Here is a 16665-nt window from a genome sequence, read left to right as displayed (position 1 = left end):
CACCTGATCCTCAAAACCAGCAAGTTTTATTAAGGGTTTCAAAAGGGGAGGGGGTGTAAGAACAGGGTGTAGGTACAAAGATCACATGCTTCAAAGGGCAAAAAGCAGAACTACTAATAAGTGGCTAACAAAGATCACATGCTTCTGAGGGAACAGGACAAAGCGCAAAAAGCAGAACTACCGATAAGGGTACAACAGAGATCACAAGGCAAAGGGCAAAAGCAGAACTACTGATAAGGGTCTATGTTCAGCAGTGCATGTATTGCCTTGATAAACATCTTAAACAACAGAAAACAAGGTTTGAGAGCAGAGAACCGGTTTGACCACAAATTTACCAGGGCAGAGTTTTTCCCCATCCTAGTAAGCCTGAGGGTACTGCAGGAGACCAGGGCGTATCTCAGTGCTTATCTCAACCGCATAAGACATACATTCCCAGAGCGGCCATTTATAGACCTCCCCCCAGGAATGCATTCCTTCCCCAGGGTATTAATATTAATATTCCTTGCTAGGAAAAGAATTTAGTGATATATTTCCTACTTGCACGTCTGTTTATAGGCTCTCTGCAAGAAGAAAAATATGGCTTTTTTTGCCCGACGCCGCAGGCAGTCAGACCTTTTGGTTGTCTTCCCTTGTTCCCTAAAAATCGCTGTTATTCTGTCCTTTTTCAAGGTGCACTGATTTCGTATTGTTCAAACACACGTTTTACAATCAATTTGTACAGTTAACACAATTTTCACTGTGGTCCTGAGGTGACATACATCCTCAGCTTACAAAGATAACAGGATTAAGAGATTAAAGACAGGCTTAAGAGTCTTAAAAGTAGTGTTTGGGAACTGATAAATGTCCATATTAAAATGAGATATTCACAATTTATGTTCCTCTGCCATGGCTCCAGCCAGTCCCTCCATTCGGGGTCCCTGACTTCCAGCAACAGGGGGCTAAAAAGCTAGGTCAATCCAATGAAAGGAAGAGAAGGAGGAAGAAGGGAAAGAGGAAGGAAAGTAAGGTAAAATGGTAGAGAACATCCAAACTTGTCAGTAATCATGATAACTAAAAACAGATTAAACTGAGTTATTAAAATACAGAGACTCTCCGATTTCTTAATCCAGCCTTTTCTGTTTAGAAAATATGTGTGAAATATAATTACGTGGGAAGTTTGAAACAAAGGGATCAAAAGAAAGGTGGACAGCACACCTGACAAGTTCTAAAGAGAGCAAGAAAAAGAGGCAGAGAGAAAGAAAAACAATGTGAAGATCAGATATTTTTAAGGCAAAAAATTATTAGGAATAAAAATGCTGTTACTCAGTGCGAGAAGGAAAAAATGGGTAAAATTGGTAAAGATATGAATAGTCAAATCACCAAAGAAGACACCCAAATGATGAGTAAACATTTGAAAAAAATGCTGAACCTACTGGTGATGATAGAAATGGAAATAAAAGCAACCATGTACTATCCATTCAACCTCCCATTAAATAGAAAAAAATGAAATTGGATAATGGCAAGCATTGGTGGGGATGTGAAGTAAGGGCACGCTCATGCTCTGCTGGTTGGAATGAAAGCAGGTGACATGTGCAAATCTATGACTCAGAAGTTCTGTTTTCATTCTGTATCCTGTAGAAATGACAAGGATATTCCTTGGGCATCATTTGTGATAGCAATAAAGAGCAAACAACCCAAGTGTCCATCAGTAGTGGAATGGATAAGTAAATTGCTATACATTCAAACAAATGAAGCTCGAAGCAGTTAAAATGAATTAACTTAGTTACCTATATCAAAATAGATACATCTCAAAGTTACTGTTCAATAAAAATAAGTTGCAGAAGGATGTGCATATCTAATTTCAAATTTACGTAAAACAAAGCAGTACTGTATGCTGTTTTTGTAGATACATACATGTGTAGTGAAATAGACACATCTGAGAGGAAATGATAATCACCCAGACTGGGTGGTTCTCTTCTTGAAAGAGGAAGAGATGGATGGGATCGGGGAAGAAGGCAGAGTGGGCCTTAACTCTGCCATTTTTAATTTTTAAAAATCCGGTGCACATATTGCAAAAATAGTAGCATTTGTTTACACTGTTAATTCTGGATGGTAGATTTGGAAGCTCATGCTATTAGCATGTGTGTGTTTAAAATATTTCCTTAATTTAAAATGGCTTCTATCTTACTGGGGGAGAGGAAAGACATACAATAATGCAGAGAACATGTGCTGTGTTTCATTATGGGTTCCTTATAATTGGCATTCAGAGTTGAGCTGCAAGAGATTTCTGCCAATTGAGGGGAGCCCCAGAATCCATCCTGAAAAAGAGATCCCCACATTGCTTTCCTGCAGACGCTGCCTGCTTTCAGTCACCCTTTAATGGATCCACTATCCAGACCTTGTTTTCTGTTTCTTTGGCCTTTGGCAAGTCCTTTCCCATTTTTCACCAATAGTGTCTCTTTCACTTTTTACGGTCTGGTCACCATGAACCAGTAGTTATCCAGGGCCTTACAAAAGGTTTATTACTTTGAAGGAAAACATCTAAAAAAAATAGTGATGCCTTGCTTACTTCTCAAGCAAAGAGAAAATAATGACTTCTGTTTTTAGATAACGTGGATTTTTATGGAAGCATTTGGATAGTGGTGTGAGGGTATTGTTTGGTTGTGTGTGTGGAAGTATTTGTATATGTTGTGCCAAACTCCCTTGTCATTTTTTCTCTTTATCAGAAAAATTCCATTTGACGTTCTCACCTTTTAAAGTATTTTTTAATTTCCCTTTTAAAACATGTTGCTGTAAATAGTTAATAACATGCTCCATGACCTCTGTAAGGAAGGCCCATGGAGAAATAAGATTGGTCATCCCCATCCTATGTTCGTAGCATCTAGCCCAGTTCTTTCCTATAAGTGCTGGATATCTGTGGCTGAAAAGGAACAAGAGTCAGATCACAGCAGCTTCTCTGCTTTGTGGATGGTCTCACTGTAACACACTAAAATCCTCATCAGTCAGTTTTACTCTTGACATAAAATGAAATCATGGCATACTTTGAAAGGGTTGGTTTCAGTGCTCCTGACACATTCTCACAGGGTACAAGTAAACGGCCCAGCAGTATTGGTCTAGAAGCAATTTACCAATCACTATGAAAAGGTTCTAACTTGTCTTTAAAATACACATCTGCTCCATGTTGAAGCCAAAAGGAGAATTCTGACTCAGATCTCTTATTAAGCTGCCTCAGGCTGCCAGTCTGGGTTTGATAATGAATCTTGCATTCTCAGACATTTTCTTCTTTTCCTTTGCAGAGAGAAGATGCATCAGTCTGCCATGTATGAACTATGCCAGGGGATGCACCAAATCAGCCTTCAGTTCGTTCGACTGCAGCTCACCTTTGAAGAATACACCATCATGAAAGTTTTGCTGCTACTAAGCACAAGTAAATTGATGCCCATTCTGGCACTGTTTCTATATTACCAGATCATCTTCCCCCATAGGGCAGTAGGCTATTTATTGTATTCAGGTAGTTGGTACCAAAACAAAAACAAACCAAACAGAAACATTGAAGAAATGGGAGGAAGGCTTTGACCTTTGATGAACTAAGTTACTTGCAAAGTATGAAGCTTTGGGCATGTGAAAGAGCATACCCCAACATTCCTTCATCCATCCAACCACTCAGTGTTTATAAAGTGTCTGTTATGTGTATGATAGGATTGGGCAATTCAGGAAACACAAGCGTTAATGAAGCACAGTCTTCATCCTCATGGAGTTTATACTCTAAGAAAAGTTCAAAGATTTTTTTTTTTTTTTTTTTTTGAGATGAAGTCTTGCTCTGTTGCCCAGGCCAGAGTGCAGTGGCCTGATCTTGGCTCACTGCAACCTCCACCTCCCAGGTTCAAGCGATTCTCCTGCCTCGGCCTCCCGAGTAGCTGGGATTACAGGCATGCACCACCATACCCAGCTAATTTTTGTATTTTTAGTAGAGATGAGCTTTACCATGTTGGCCAGGCTGGTCTCGAACTCTGGTGATCCACCAGCCTCAGTGTCCCAAAGTGCTGAGATTATAGGCGTGAGCCACCACGCCTGGCCAAAGATATCTTTAATACATATGGAAAGTAATTATTTACTATGATGGAGGTAAGGAATGTAATGGTGGTTCAAAGAAGGGAAGAGCACATTCAGTTCTGGGGATCTGGGAGGGACATGTGATGCAGCTGGATCTTGGAGGGTTTTGCAAGGGTCGTAGGTTGGATAGAAGGTGTGAGATGGCATTGCCATAAGCATCAGTAATGAGTGTGGACCTGTGTGGAAGTCTATATAGGCAGTAACAACACTTAGCGGGAAGGGGTTGTTTTGCCTTCCAATCCTTTATTTTATTTATGTATTCATTTATTTTTTAAAGGTGCATCAAGTTATGTTGGATGGAGGAGTTGTGGGTAATAAGATTGGGGTGTGGATTAGACCAAAATATTCAATGTCCATTGAAGAAATCTGAACTTCATTAGGTGGGCAGAAGAGGGCAATGCTGAAGGCTTTTGAGCAGTGGGATGACAGGATCAAAGCTGTATTGTATGGCTTTATAAGGGTCTCTCTGGCGGAACAGATTCAAGAGGAGAGAGACAGGATGGGAGAGAGGCAGAGACAGAGAACTTAGCCCAACTGGAAGCACACAGACCTGCTGGGAGCCTGTGGAAATAATGGGGGGCATTACCATGACTGGTAGTATGATAGGAGCAAGTGGAGTCCAGAAACATTGTAGAGTTGGCCTTGGCAGCTGCCTAGGAAGGGAAATAAAAGTGCTGTGGGTCAGAGTGACACAGGTTTTGAGCGCAGAGAAATGACTAGCCACAGTAGTGATGCCATTAATAGGAATATGTTAACATCAGGACTTGGAGCAGATTGTGTGGCGTGTAAAATGAGTTCTGTTTTGGATAGGTTAATTTTTTGATACCAACTCTGAGTCTTGATAGAAACAGCCAAAAGATGGGGAGAACTGGGGACTGGGACTGTGAAGACAGGTATGAGCATGGAGATATAAATTTGAAATTATCCTCATAGAAAATTGTAGTATAATTCCAGTGGTGAGTGGGGTTACCATCATCCAGAGAGAGCCAGTGGAGCTGTGTTACAGGAGGGTGGCAGAAGCTGCAGGGACAGAGACAGAACTGTCAGAGAGGTGGAGAAACTGGGAGAGTGTGTGGTACTGGAAGCCACGAGGTGAGAGTTTTCAAAAGGCATGTGACTAACAGCATGGCCTCCACAGAGAAAGTTGATAACCCCGACAGAAGGCCACTGGAGTTGACCATTAGGCATCGGGCAGGTGCCAGCATGCCAGGGACTTGCAAATTGATGAGAAGCTGTTTTGGGCTTCTGGAACCAAGTATGGGGGGAGAGAAGTTAGTGGCATAAAGTGCCAGAGGAGACAAGAGAGGACAGGATTAGCTTTGGCAAGGATGTCTGGCAGTTTAACTCTTGACAACAGCACAGGCATTTTCCAACAGAGGGGAAAGAATTTGAGGAAGCTCCCATCAGATGAGGGCGAGACCCAGAAAGATGACAGGAGACAATGTGGAGAAGAAAACTCTGAGCCGTATGAAATGGCCACTGAGGAAACTGAGAAATGTTCCAGATGTTAAGAGCCTGCAAGGATGCCATGGCAGGTGGTATGGACTTCAGAGGAGAGAGTGCCTAGTGACAACCTGGAGTATCCAGTCTGTGCCCAGCCCTTGCCATGGGCCCCTGAAACAGAGGTGTGGGAGAAGGGGCAGTGATCCGTAAAGTCATTTGGAGAAAAGGGCCAAGACTAGCCAAGGGGCTCAGGATTTCTGAATGCGTATGAAGAGCTGTTTTTTCCAGCAGAGAGGACTGGTTCTACGGAAAGTAAGCTGGAATCAGGTAGTGATCAAAGCAGGAAGAGGGGACACAGTGATGACATGGGTAACATCCTGCTTTACCTGTGTTTGGCACCTTGCAATTTGCAAAGTGTTTTTCCATATATTATCTAATTTAATGCTTAAAATTACCCTGGGAGATTGATAGCCCTATTCTAAAGTTGACAAAACGGAGGCACATAAGTGTGATATGTTGAGTATCCTCTATGAGCTAGGACTAAAACCGATGGCTTGGAACTTTACCTCCAGTGTCATTCCTGCTCCCCTAAGAGCAGTCACCAAGAGGCTGAAAGGCAGGCAATGGCAGGTGGCACACAATGGCAGCAGCGAGGGCAGAGTGTCCAAAAGGCAGAATCGCAGACTCCATAGCAGAGGGGGCAAACCGGCAGTCCTGGTAGGGAGGTGGGGCCAGCAGTTCACAGCTGTGTTTTATTTGGCCAGCACAGGTTTTTGGGGTTGCTTTTGGCCTTTTGTTTTATTTTCATTGAATTCAATTGCCCGGGGCAGGGCATGTTCTCTCTAGTTTGCCACAGGCCCCACCATTCCTCCCTAATTACACCCAGCCCCATCTCCCGCTGCTCTTGTGTTTACAACCCCTCACCTGCAGGGTCGTCCTCCTGCTCCACTCTTCACCAAGGTTTCTGTTGTTCCTGATTTATTCTTTCTGGAGTATAACTTTGGAACTATAATCTTTAAATTCACTGAAAATGATTTTACTCCTCTACCAAGCTAGGTTATTAACCATTACTGGTTAGAAAAATATGTTTAAAATTATGACAAATGGATGATAGAATGTAAATGAAACATTTTTTAAAGTGCTTGTGATACTAATTCTTCATGAATGTTGACTATTCAATCTAAATTGATGTCTTATCCTTTTACATCTCTTTACATATTCACTCAGCTCGTAATAGATTCTGATACCATTTTGAAGCTACTTGAATTAATTTATTAGCCCCCAAGTAGCTCGGTACTTTGAATTCTGATTTTTTTCAATGCAGAAAAAGCAAAATAAAAAGGTAGGAAAAAACATAGGTAAAGCATTTTATGAACCATAAAAACTGCAGGCGTTAGTAAGCTTGTTTTGCTAATCTATGATAGAACACAGGAAAATTTTTCATCTCAGGAACGTCAGATGCACACCTGATATCCAGTGTATCAAAGTTTTTCGGGACTGACATCAGAGGCTCTCATGTTCTTGAGGAAAGCAGACAGACTTCTACCCCAGTTGTCTCTTTGCTCTTCTCCAGATTTTGGATGATTTCCAGCAGCTCTGCTGCATTTAATAAGTAAATTCAGAAACTCTGGGCAGAACTCCAAAATTTGAGGTTTTGCTTAAGTTCTCTTTATTTGTGGGTTTGTTTTAACTTCTAAAAAAATCTGGCTGGGAAACTGGTACGATATATTTCAGTTACAGCAATAATATATAAGTAATACTGTTTGACAAGTTGTTGTAATTTTTAGAATTTTTGATCTACAACTATCAGAAATATAAATTTGGTTAATCTTAGATGTACCAAATGGTATTGAAATATAATAGTGAAACTTATTTATTCTATCACTAGTTAACTTTTCATGTATAGGGTGATGTCCATATAAGTATCTATACTGAAAAACTAAACATTTACTTTGTACAGTTTTATAACTTAAATGCTAATCTGTGGGTGGGAAGTGTAAGATATTTGAAAACTTTTCCTATCTTTTAGAAAGTTTTAAGTTAACATTAAAATTTTGGTAGAAATTGGATTTATGATTTTACTATTAACATCCTGGTTATTACTGTTCTTTTTGTTTTTTTACTTTTAAAATAAAGTTTTCAGGAGAAAAAAATACTATTTGTTATATAATGGATAGCATTTAACATTTAATATGAATGTCAAATATTTTAAACCACAACTAATACTGTGGCAGCCTCAGGAATTTGTCCAGTTGCTATTAGGGATTTATTTTTCCCCTCACAAAAATAGACTCAAATAAATGACAAATCAAAAGTCTCAACAATTAAACTCAAGAAGATTATTAACATAATAGTAGAAGTTAATTTGCAAGATAATCCATATCTTTTTGTAGGATAACAGGGTTTATTTGGAAACAGCAGTATGCCTGGCTTCCAGGGTTGCACACAATACTCAGAACCATCTCCAAGTGCTGATGACCAAAGTAAATAATTATTTACACCAGTTATGGGAAATTAGCAAATAAATAGGTAATTAAGAAGTGAAAGTAAGAGCAGTTTCAAAATCAGAATGTTAATATCCCAAGGTGAATTTTCATTAGGTCTTTATCACCTAGAAATAAAATTCTGGTTGATTTTCTTATTCAGTGTTAAGGCATAAACATAACTATTGGCTATAGTGGAACAAAAATGCTTAAACTCTGTCCTAAACCTGGACTTCATTTCTTAATAAAGTACGTTCATAAATGTCCTGGGACCTGCTTCTCAGCGGGTCACAGAAGCACTTGATAAGCTTACAAGTCCTGAATTTCAAAGTATTCCTTTTAAGTGAATTTTTTTAAAACATACGAAAGCTAGCCACCACATAAAAGGAAAGAAGAAAATATTGTCCTTAGTTTTCTACCTTATCAAAGATACAGATGAACATGGTTCATTCTCTTTGAAAGTTTTAAATTTTGCCTTGCGTGCAGAGCCACTGTTATTGTTCCCCCCTCACACACATAAACCAGTGTACGTGAATCCTAACTTGCCAATACCTCAGAGATAGGAAAATATATTTTGATGTACAGACGCTTTATGGGGTTGTGCTGGAAGGTCACGTGCCTTAGTGGTCATGCGATCCTGGTGCAAAGTGGATAGAAAGTGCTTCTTTGTATGCAGCGTCCTCTCCTTCGTAGATGGCCAGTTCCCCTGAATGTCTTTAATATCTGAACTTGAGAATGAGGATATTGATTTCTAATTCTAGCCCCAACCTAGATTGTCTATGGCTCTTCAGTTATCCTGGAAAATCAAAATATATTTTACTATCTTGAAGTATTGGCAAGTTAGGATTCATAAACACTTGGATGACCAGCCACAAGGCAATGTGGCATTGTGGTTAAGAGGCAGGCTTTGGAAACAGACAGACCTAAGTTGATACCACCCCTTCTCTGCCTTTTTTTATTGTGTCCATGGGCAAGTGATTCAGCCTCCAGTGTTCAGTTTCCTCATCTGTAAAATGAGAATGATATAACAGTTATGTCATAATATTGGTGTCAGGGTTAAGTGAACTAGTCTGTGCAAAGTGTATGATAAGACACATCTGATAAATAGTTGTTCTTTGTGTATGTATGTGTACAAGTATTTGCCAGTAGACAACTGCCATATTTATTCATAAATGCAATTAATTGAGATTTAGTATCTAACCTCAAAGTCAGTATATGACCTTACCTGCTAAGATGCTAACGTTGTTTTCCATCCTGGAAATTTACATGTCTGTTTTCCTTAACACAGTTCCAAAGGATGGCCTCAAAAGCCAGGCTGCATTTGAAGAAATGAGGACAAATTACATCAAAGAACTGAGGAAGATGGTAACTAAGTGTCCCAACAATTCTGGGCAGAGCTGGCAGAGGTTCTACCAACTGACCAAGCTGCTGGACTCCATGCATGACGTGAGTAGAGCCCCTCCTTGGTTCCTAAGTGAAGGATCAGCAACCACATACACACTGCTGACCAAAGGAAACAGAGACTGAGAGTTTTCAGGGTGTCATGCTAGACCTCTGTTGACTCCATTAAGGATATCGCCATGTCCAAGGGGCTGAAGAAGAGACCCAGAGCCAGGGAATGAGACATAGGGTTTATTGGGTACTTACATACAGGATGGGCCAAGAGTAGTGCCAGAAAACCACTCCCGTTTATAAAAAGCATTCAGGTTATATAGCATTTTCGCCTAGCAACCTCCATGTAACCCATGACAAAGGGCCTCGATCCCCTGGACGACCTGCATTCCAAAGAATGGGCCAGGGATTCGGATGTCCTCTATAGATTAGGAGTGAATCTCCAGGTTGGCCACTCTGAGATTCCTTAGCTTAGAACTCTGAACACATATTCTTCTTAAACCATAGGGTTATTCTCAGGGTATGCTTGAGTTATTGCTGTCAGGTGCATCTGCCATACACAGGGCTTTGGGAAGAATCAGAGTAAATCATCTGGTAGAAAGCAGCAAGAGTTAAAAACTGATTAAGGAATTTTTTTTTTCAAATAACCTTTGGAACAAACCTCATTTACAGCAGAGAGTATGCCCTGGACCAGGGAAGGCCCTCAGATTTGCTACAGGTGTCAGATTGAGTTTCACATTTTTGCTTGCAATTTAGGAAATGTTTGGTTAATAAAAATGTTTGCTTTAACATTGCATAAATAGTGTCCATCTTCTACAACTGTTAATCTAATAACCCAATCTTTCAAAAACATTATTAGTGGTTCAGGGCCAGCCTGGATCATCTCAATCTTTGCCAACTTTTGAATCTTATATTCATTATTCTTCATAGGAGTCACCTTTCTTGTCTTGTGTCAATACAGAAAGGAGATTCTAAGCTTGTTTCTAGTTTAATCAATTATAGATATAGCCGAGGTGGTTTTAGCAGTTTCTACAAAATATTGATTTGGATAACTCGCTTTGTATGTCATTTAAAATATGCTTCTTGTTTTATTTTGCAAGCAGCTTCTCCAATTCTGGCTCAAACAATGTTGTACGCAGTCATGCTAATTTAGTTCTTCCTATTTGTGAAGTTTCCGTACTTTCTTTTGGAGAATTTATTGCCCAAGTTCATCCTGTAAGATCTGAGTAGTAAACTCTTTTAAAAATATTTTTCTATTAAGGAAAATGTTGACAGGCTTGATGACCAGTATTATAATGGTATTATTATGGAAATAATGGTCCATCTTTTAGAAATTCCATTATGCCAGCGGAATGTTATCTCTCTGTGGTAACTAATAGCATAAGGTTGATTGATAAAAGAATGTCACTTTCCAGTGTTTTACACTGAGACCCTGTGCATATCATTTACCTCTGCTTTATCTGAACTTTTCATATGACAGAAGTCAAATTCCCACAAGGCAAACTCAGTGATAAATAGTTTTGCTAATTGTCAGTGGCTTAAAGAGTGTGACTTAGTGGAAAATCTTAGAAATAAGAGATGATGGCAAGCAAGGCTTTGGGGAACACAGCAAATTATGCTCTTCATGACTCACACAAAAGGAAATGCAGGGAACTGGAGCAAAGTCTTCCCACTCCTTTTATGTTGAAACCACAGATCATCTACATGAGAACACGTAGCAGATTTACTTTCGTCTGTTAATTTCGTTGAAAGGCCCTCTGAGTAGAGAATAGAATGGAGGTTTTGTGGTTCTTTCTTAAATTCTCTTATTTGTACAGTTAGGCACAAGTGCAATATCAAAATTCATGTGATTATAGATGAAACATTCTGAAACAATTTGCATGTAATGAGGCTTACAACAGAAGTTAAACTTGGTTTTTCAAAAGCCCTTTGGAATTGACTTTTCTTAAGCAGCATAGCACAATGGAAACACTAAGGCCTCACCTAGTGGTCCATGGGTCAAAACCTCCTTTACTAGTTTTTTTTCCTCCCCCACCAGCACAGTGCTTGGCATAGATAGGAACTCAATGAATAGTTTTTTGAACGGCTGTATCATAAATGCTGATTTTATGCAAAGTTTCCCAAAGTAAATTAGTGTCTGTGGGGGTTTCTTAATTGAGGTATAACTGATATACAATAAACTGAACAAATTTAAAGTCCACAATTTTATAAGTTTTGACTTCTATGTACACCTGTGAAATTATCACCACAATCAAGATAGCGAATATATCTATCACCCCAAAAGTTTTCTCCAACCCTCCTTCAATCTTTCCACCTACACTCCTTCTCCTCAATTACTTTCTATATCGCTCTGTTAATCGAGATTAGTTTGCATTTTCTGGTGTTACATATAAATGTAACAATGCAGTATGTAGTCTTTTTTGGTCTGGCTTCCTTCACTTAGCATAGTAACATTGAGATTCACTCATTCCATTTCATATATAAATAATTTGTCGTGTTTTTCTTATTGCAGAGTAGTTTCCCATTGTATGGATTTTCCCCCAATTAATTTGTGCAGTCACCTATTGATGGTTGTTTGGGTTGTTACCAGCTTGGAGGCTATTACAAATAAAGCCATGCTGAACCTTTATGTACAAGTCTTTGTACAGACATACACTTTCTCCTTTCTTGGATGAATGCCTTGTAGTGGAATACCTGGGTAATATGGCAGGTATATTTTCATATTTTAAGAAACTGCCAAACGGTTTTCCAAAATGGTTGAACAATTTACTGTTCCCACAAGAAGCATATGAGGTTCAGATTGCTCCATACCCTTGCCAACTCTTGGCGTGGTTAGTCGGTTTACTTTCAGCCATTCTAATAGCTGCATAGTGGTATCTTACTGTGGTTTTCACTTGCAAAGAGATTGATGATGGTGAACATCTTTTCATATGCTCATTTATCTTTATATCTTCTTTGGTGAAGTGTCTGTTCAACTCTTTGGCTCATTTTTCATAATTGGATAATTTGTTTTCTGATTGCTGAGTTTTGAGAGTTCTTTATATTTTCTGGATACAAATCCAGATATATGACTGTAAGTATTTTCTCCCAGCGTGGCTGATCTTTTCATTCTCTTAGCAATGTCTTTTGAAGAGCAGGAGTTTGTAATTTTAACGAAGTCCAGTTGATGATTGTTTTCTGTATGGGTCGTGCTTTCAGGGCTGTATCTGAGAAGCCCTAGTGTAAGCCAGTGTCATGGAGCTTTTCTCTATGTTTCCTTCTAGCATTACTATCCTTCACTGATAGCCTGTGTCTTGGAAATCATTTTTTCATGGTCTTTATTTTGAGTACTTTTGGATGTTTCAAATGGAAGGGTAGTTTCAGTTCATCTCACTCCACCTTGGCTGGAAGAAGAATACCACTTCTTTAGAATCATTAGAATCATTTTAATTCTAAAAGCTTTATTTTGAAATATCAAAAATGTTTGATCTTAAAGGGGGCCTGACAGAAGCATCTTGAATACTCTATTTATATTCCTATTCCAAACAGAACATTGAAAAATGCATTGTAAGTCTAGAGGGACCTTTCTAACATTCACACTTACTCAGACTTGAGACTGCCTACAGCTTTTTCATTAGAGTAAATTAGTGAATCAACAGTTGTGGAATTTTCTTCAAGGGAACAAAGAACTACACAATACTCAGAGCCTAGTTCTGATCGCCTTGTGGAAAAAAGAGCATTTGTTTCTAAGGGCCACACACATAAGAACCTTTGACTGTAGATCGAAGTTCTGCTTAAACCATGTGTGTAGTATGCCAGCTCTCAGGACACATCCACGCCGCTCTCAGGACACACGTGGATTTCTTCCACATGGTACACATATGTGCTGGAAGAATGGTCCCAAGGTGGGTGAAAGGAACATTCTCTGAAAGAACAGGTTGATAGTTGAGTGTCTGAATCAGTTAACAACTTTAATGAATCATAAGCCCTCTGAATGTCAATCTTTCCCCCAAAAAATATTTCAAACAAAGCAGCTGTGGTAAGGATACTAGGAGTAGATGTATTTTTGCATTGTAAATGTTTAGGTGTCATATGTAAAGCATATAGAATCCTTACTCTACTAGAAAGAATTGACAATAATAATTTTTTAGCTCTTACTAAGGATAGCAATTTCCTATGAGGGAAAGAAGCTTATTTCTAATGAATTTATTGCTAACTTCTATTCATTCTTAGAGAGATCAAGGACTATTTATGTTATGGTAATTGTGTAGAACAGTAAGTAACAAAGATGATATTAATAGTACCTTGATGCAAAAATTGCCCTTTTCCTATTAAACATATGTTGTAATTTTATGTCAGTATACACACTTAGTAAAAATGTGCCTCCTGCCTAGCAGTATAGACAGTGCTGCAGAGGATAACAATAAATAAGATACCAACCTGACCCTTGATAAATAGTGTGCATAGTGTGCCAGCCCTCAGGACACATGCACACAACTTTCGGGACATACATGGATTTCTTCCACAAGGTACGCATATGTGTTGCTAGAATGGTAAATAAGCTTAGTTTACAGAGGCGACTGGAGCATAATGCAAGGTAGAAAGTAATCAGGTGTTCAAACCAGTTCCCTGGATGGTGGGACCCTTGAGAGCATGTATGTTTATATATTCATCTGTTGGTGAGCCCTTGCCACATTCCCAGGACCAGTGGGCCAATGCAAACAGAAAGTCTGTCCTTAGTAATCGATAGAGGACGATATTCATCTCATTCAACAAATACTTGAGTGTCTAAAAGTGCCAGGCAGTGTCACAGGAGGGAAACACCCCCAGACAGGGCAGCCAGACAGCACCTGGAGGTCACAGGGCAGCATGCTGGGACCTCCGAGGAGGTGGAGTTGTGGGCTCACTGACACTTATTCTACATTGGTACCAAGCCTTGTGAAGAAAGTGGAGGAGCTGTGCTGGGCAGGAGTCATGGAAAACTTCCAAGGGGGCATCAGAGGATCCTTATTTAATGGAAGAAGAAACAGCCCCACAGAATGATTTCTTAAGGTTCCTAGATAGCTGGTGGCAGCCAGAACTTCCTTGACTCACTGCTGAGTGCTCCGGACGCTACCATTATGAGGAGAGAACACTTGTGGCTGATAGCAGCTGCTCGTTTTTAGGCTGGGCTGCATTTCAGAGATCAGAAAACCATCATATAGGAATGTTAGGGACAGCTGCACCACCCTCCAGCGCTCCAGATTTGTTTGCATCTTCCCTGGCACGTTCTGGAATTCATCGTTTCTGTGAGGTGCAGGGTTACATCTTGAAGGCAGTCAACCTTGTTTTGTATTAAAACATCATGTGTGTGTAGCAGATCCCAAAACAAAATGTTAGTTGTCCTCAACATGAGCTGAGCAGGCCTTGGCTTGGGGGCGTTTGCTTCTGTGTACGACCATTAGACCTGGATGAGAACCTACCCCTGGGGTGGGTGGGGGTCAGTGTGTCACTCAGATGCTTTTCTCTGCACGACAGAAGGAAGGCCTCTGAGGATCCCATTGCTGAATAGCTGCTTTCTGTGTCTCCAGGGGCCATGCTAGAAGCTGACATGGCTCTTCTCTAGCCAGGCTCTGGGAGCCATGGCTTCCCTGCTCCAAGAGGGGCAAGGTGGGTAGTGTGAGGAACAGAAATCTGGTGGTACAGAAAATACTACATGTACACACTGGGGAGATGTCATTCTTTAGGTCAAAAGGGCGTTAAGTATCATTGACATGGCTGGGTGCAGTGGCTCCCACCTGTAATCCCAGTACTTTGGGAGGTGGAGGTGGGCAGATCACTTGAGGTGAGGAGTTAGAGACCAGCCCAGCCAACATGGTGAAACCCCATCTCTACTAAAAATACAAAATTAGCCGGGTGTGGTGATGCGTGCCTGTAGTACCAGCTACTTGGGAGGCTGAGGTGAGAAGATTGTTTGAGCCCAGGAGGCAGAGGCTGCAGTGAGACAAGATTGCACCACCGCACTCCAGCCTGGATGACAGAGCAATACCTGTCTCAAATAAAAAAACAAAAAACAGTCAGTGACACAATAACCACAAATGAGATACTGCTACAAGCAGCAGAGACTGTTCACAAATTATTATTATTTTTATTTTTTATTTTACTTTAAGTTCTGGGATACATGTGCAGAATGTGCTGGTTTGTTACATAGGTATACAGGTGCCATGGTGGTTTGCTGCACCTATCAACCCGTCATCTAGGTTTTAAGCCCTGCATGCATTAGGTGTTTGTCCTAATGCTCTCCCTCCCCTTGTCCCTGACCTCCCAATAGGCCCCGGTTTGTGTTGTGCCCCTCCCTGTGTCCATGTGTTTTTACTGTTCACCTCCCACTTATGAGTGAGAACATGTAGTGTTTGCTTTTCTGTTCCTGTATTAGTTTGCTGAGAATGATGGCTTCCAGCTTCATCCATGTCCCTGCAAAGGACATGAACTCATCCTTTTTTATAGCTGTGTAGTATTCGATGGTGTTTATGTGCCACATTTTCTTTACCCAGCCTATCAATGATGGGCATTTGGGTTGGTTCCAAGTCTTTGCTATCGTAAATAGTGTTGCAATAAATATACGTGTGCATGCATCTTTATAGTAGAATGATTTATAATCCTTTGGGTATATACCCAGTAATGGGATTGCTGAGTCAAATGGTATTTCTGATTCTAGATTCTTGAGGAATCACCACACTGTCTTCCACAATGGTTGAACTAAATTACATTCCCACCAATAGTGTAAAAGTGTTCCTATTTCTCCACAGCCTCACCAGCATTTATTGTTTCCTGACTTTTTAATAATTGCCATTCTGACTGGCGTGAGATGGTATCTCATCGTGGTTTTTATTTGCATTTCTCTAATGAGCAGTGATGATGAGCTTTTTTTCATGTTTGCTGGCTGCATAAATGTCTTTTGAGAAAGGTCTTTGCTCACTTTTTGATGGGGTTTTTGGTTTTTTTTCTTGTAAATTTGTTTAAGTTCCTTGTAGATTCTGGATATGAGACCTTTGTCAGATGGGTAGATTGCAAAAATTTTCTCCCATTCTGTAGGTCACCTGTTCAGTCTGATAATAGTTTCTATTGATGTGCAGAAGCTCTTTAGCGTGATTAAATCTCATTTGTCAATTTTGGCTTTTGTTGCCATTGCTTTAGGTGTTTTACTCTTGAAATCTTTGCCCATGCCTATGTCCTGCATGGTATTGCCTAGGTTTTCTTCTAGGGTTTTTATGGTTTTAGGTTTTACGTTTAAGTC

General features: G+C 40.0%; 1 protein-coding gene across 5 annotated transcripts in view; it reads left to right on the top strand.

Moving 5' to 3' along the window:
• NR3C2 (nuclear receptor subfamily 3 group C member 2) overlaps positions 1–16665 on the top strand; it is a 358063-nt gene that overhangs the window by 313269 nt on the left and 28129 nt on the right. For all 5 annotated transcript variants that reach the window (XM_055384928.2, XM_063705598.1, XM_019025951.4 and 2 more), the window contains exons 7-8: positions 3276–3406; positions 9307–9464. In XM_055384928.2, the coding sequence (XP_055240903.1) occupies positions 3276–3406; positions 9307–9464 (289 nt within the window). The remainder of the gene's footprint in view (positions 1–3275; positions 3407–9306; positions 9465–16665) is intronic.

This window comes from Gorilla gorilla, chromosome 3 (genome assembly GCF_029281585.2).
Source record: "Gorilla gorilla gorilla isolate KB3781 chromosome 3, NHGRI_mGorGor1-v2.1_pri, whole genome shotgun sequence".
NCBI classification, from domain to species: Eukaryota; Metazoa; Chordata; class Mammalia; order Primates; family Hominidae; genus Gorilla; species Gorilla gorilla.
Note: the sequence above shows the minus strand (reverse complement) of the source record. Positions and strands in the feature narration are given on the sequence as shown.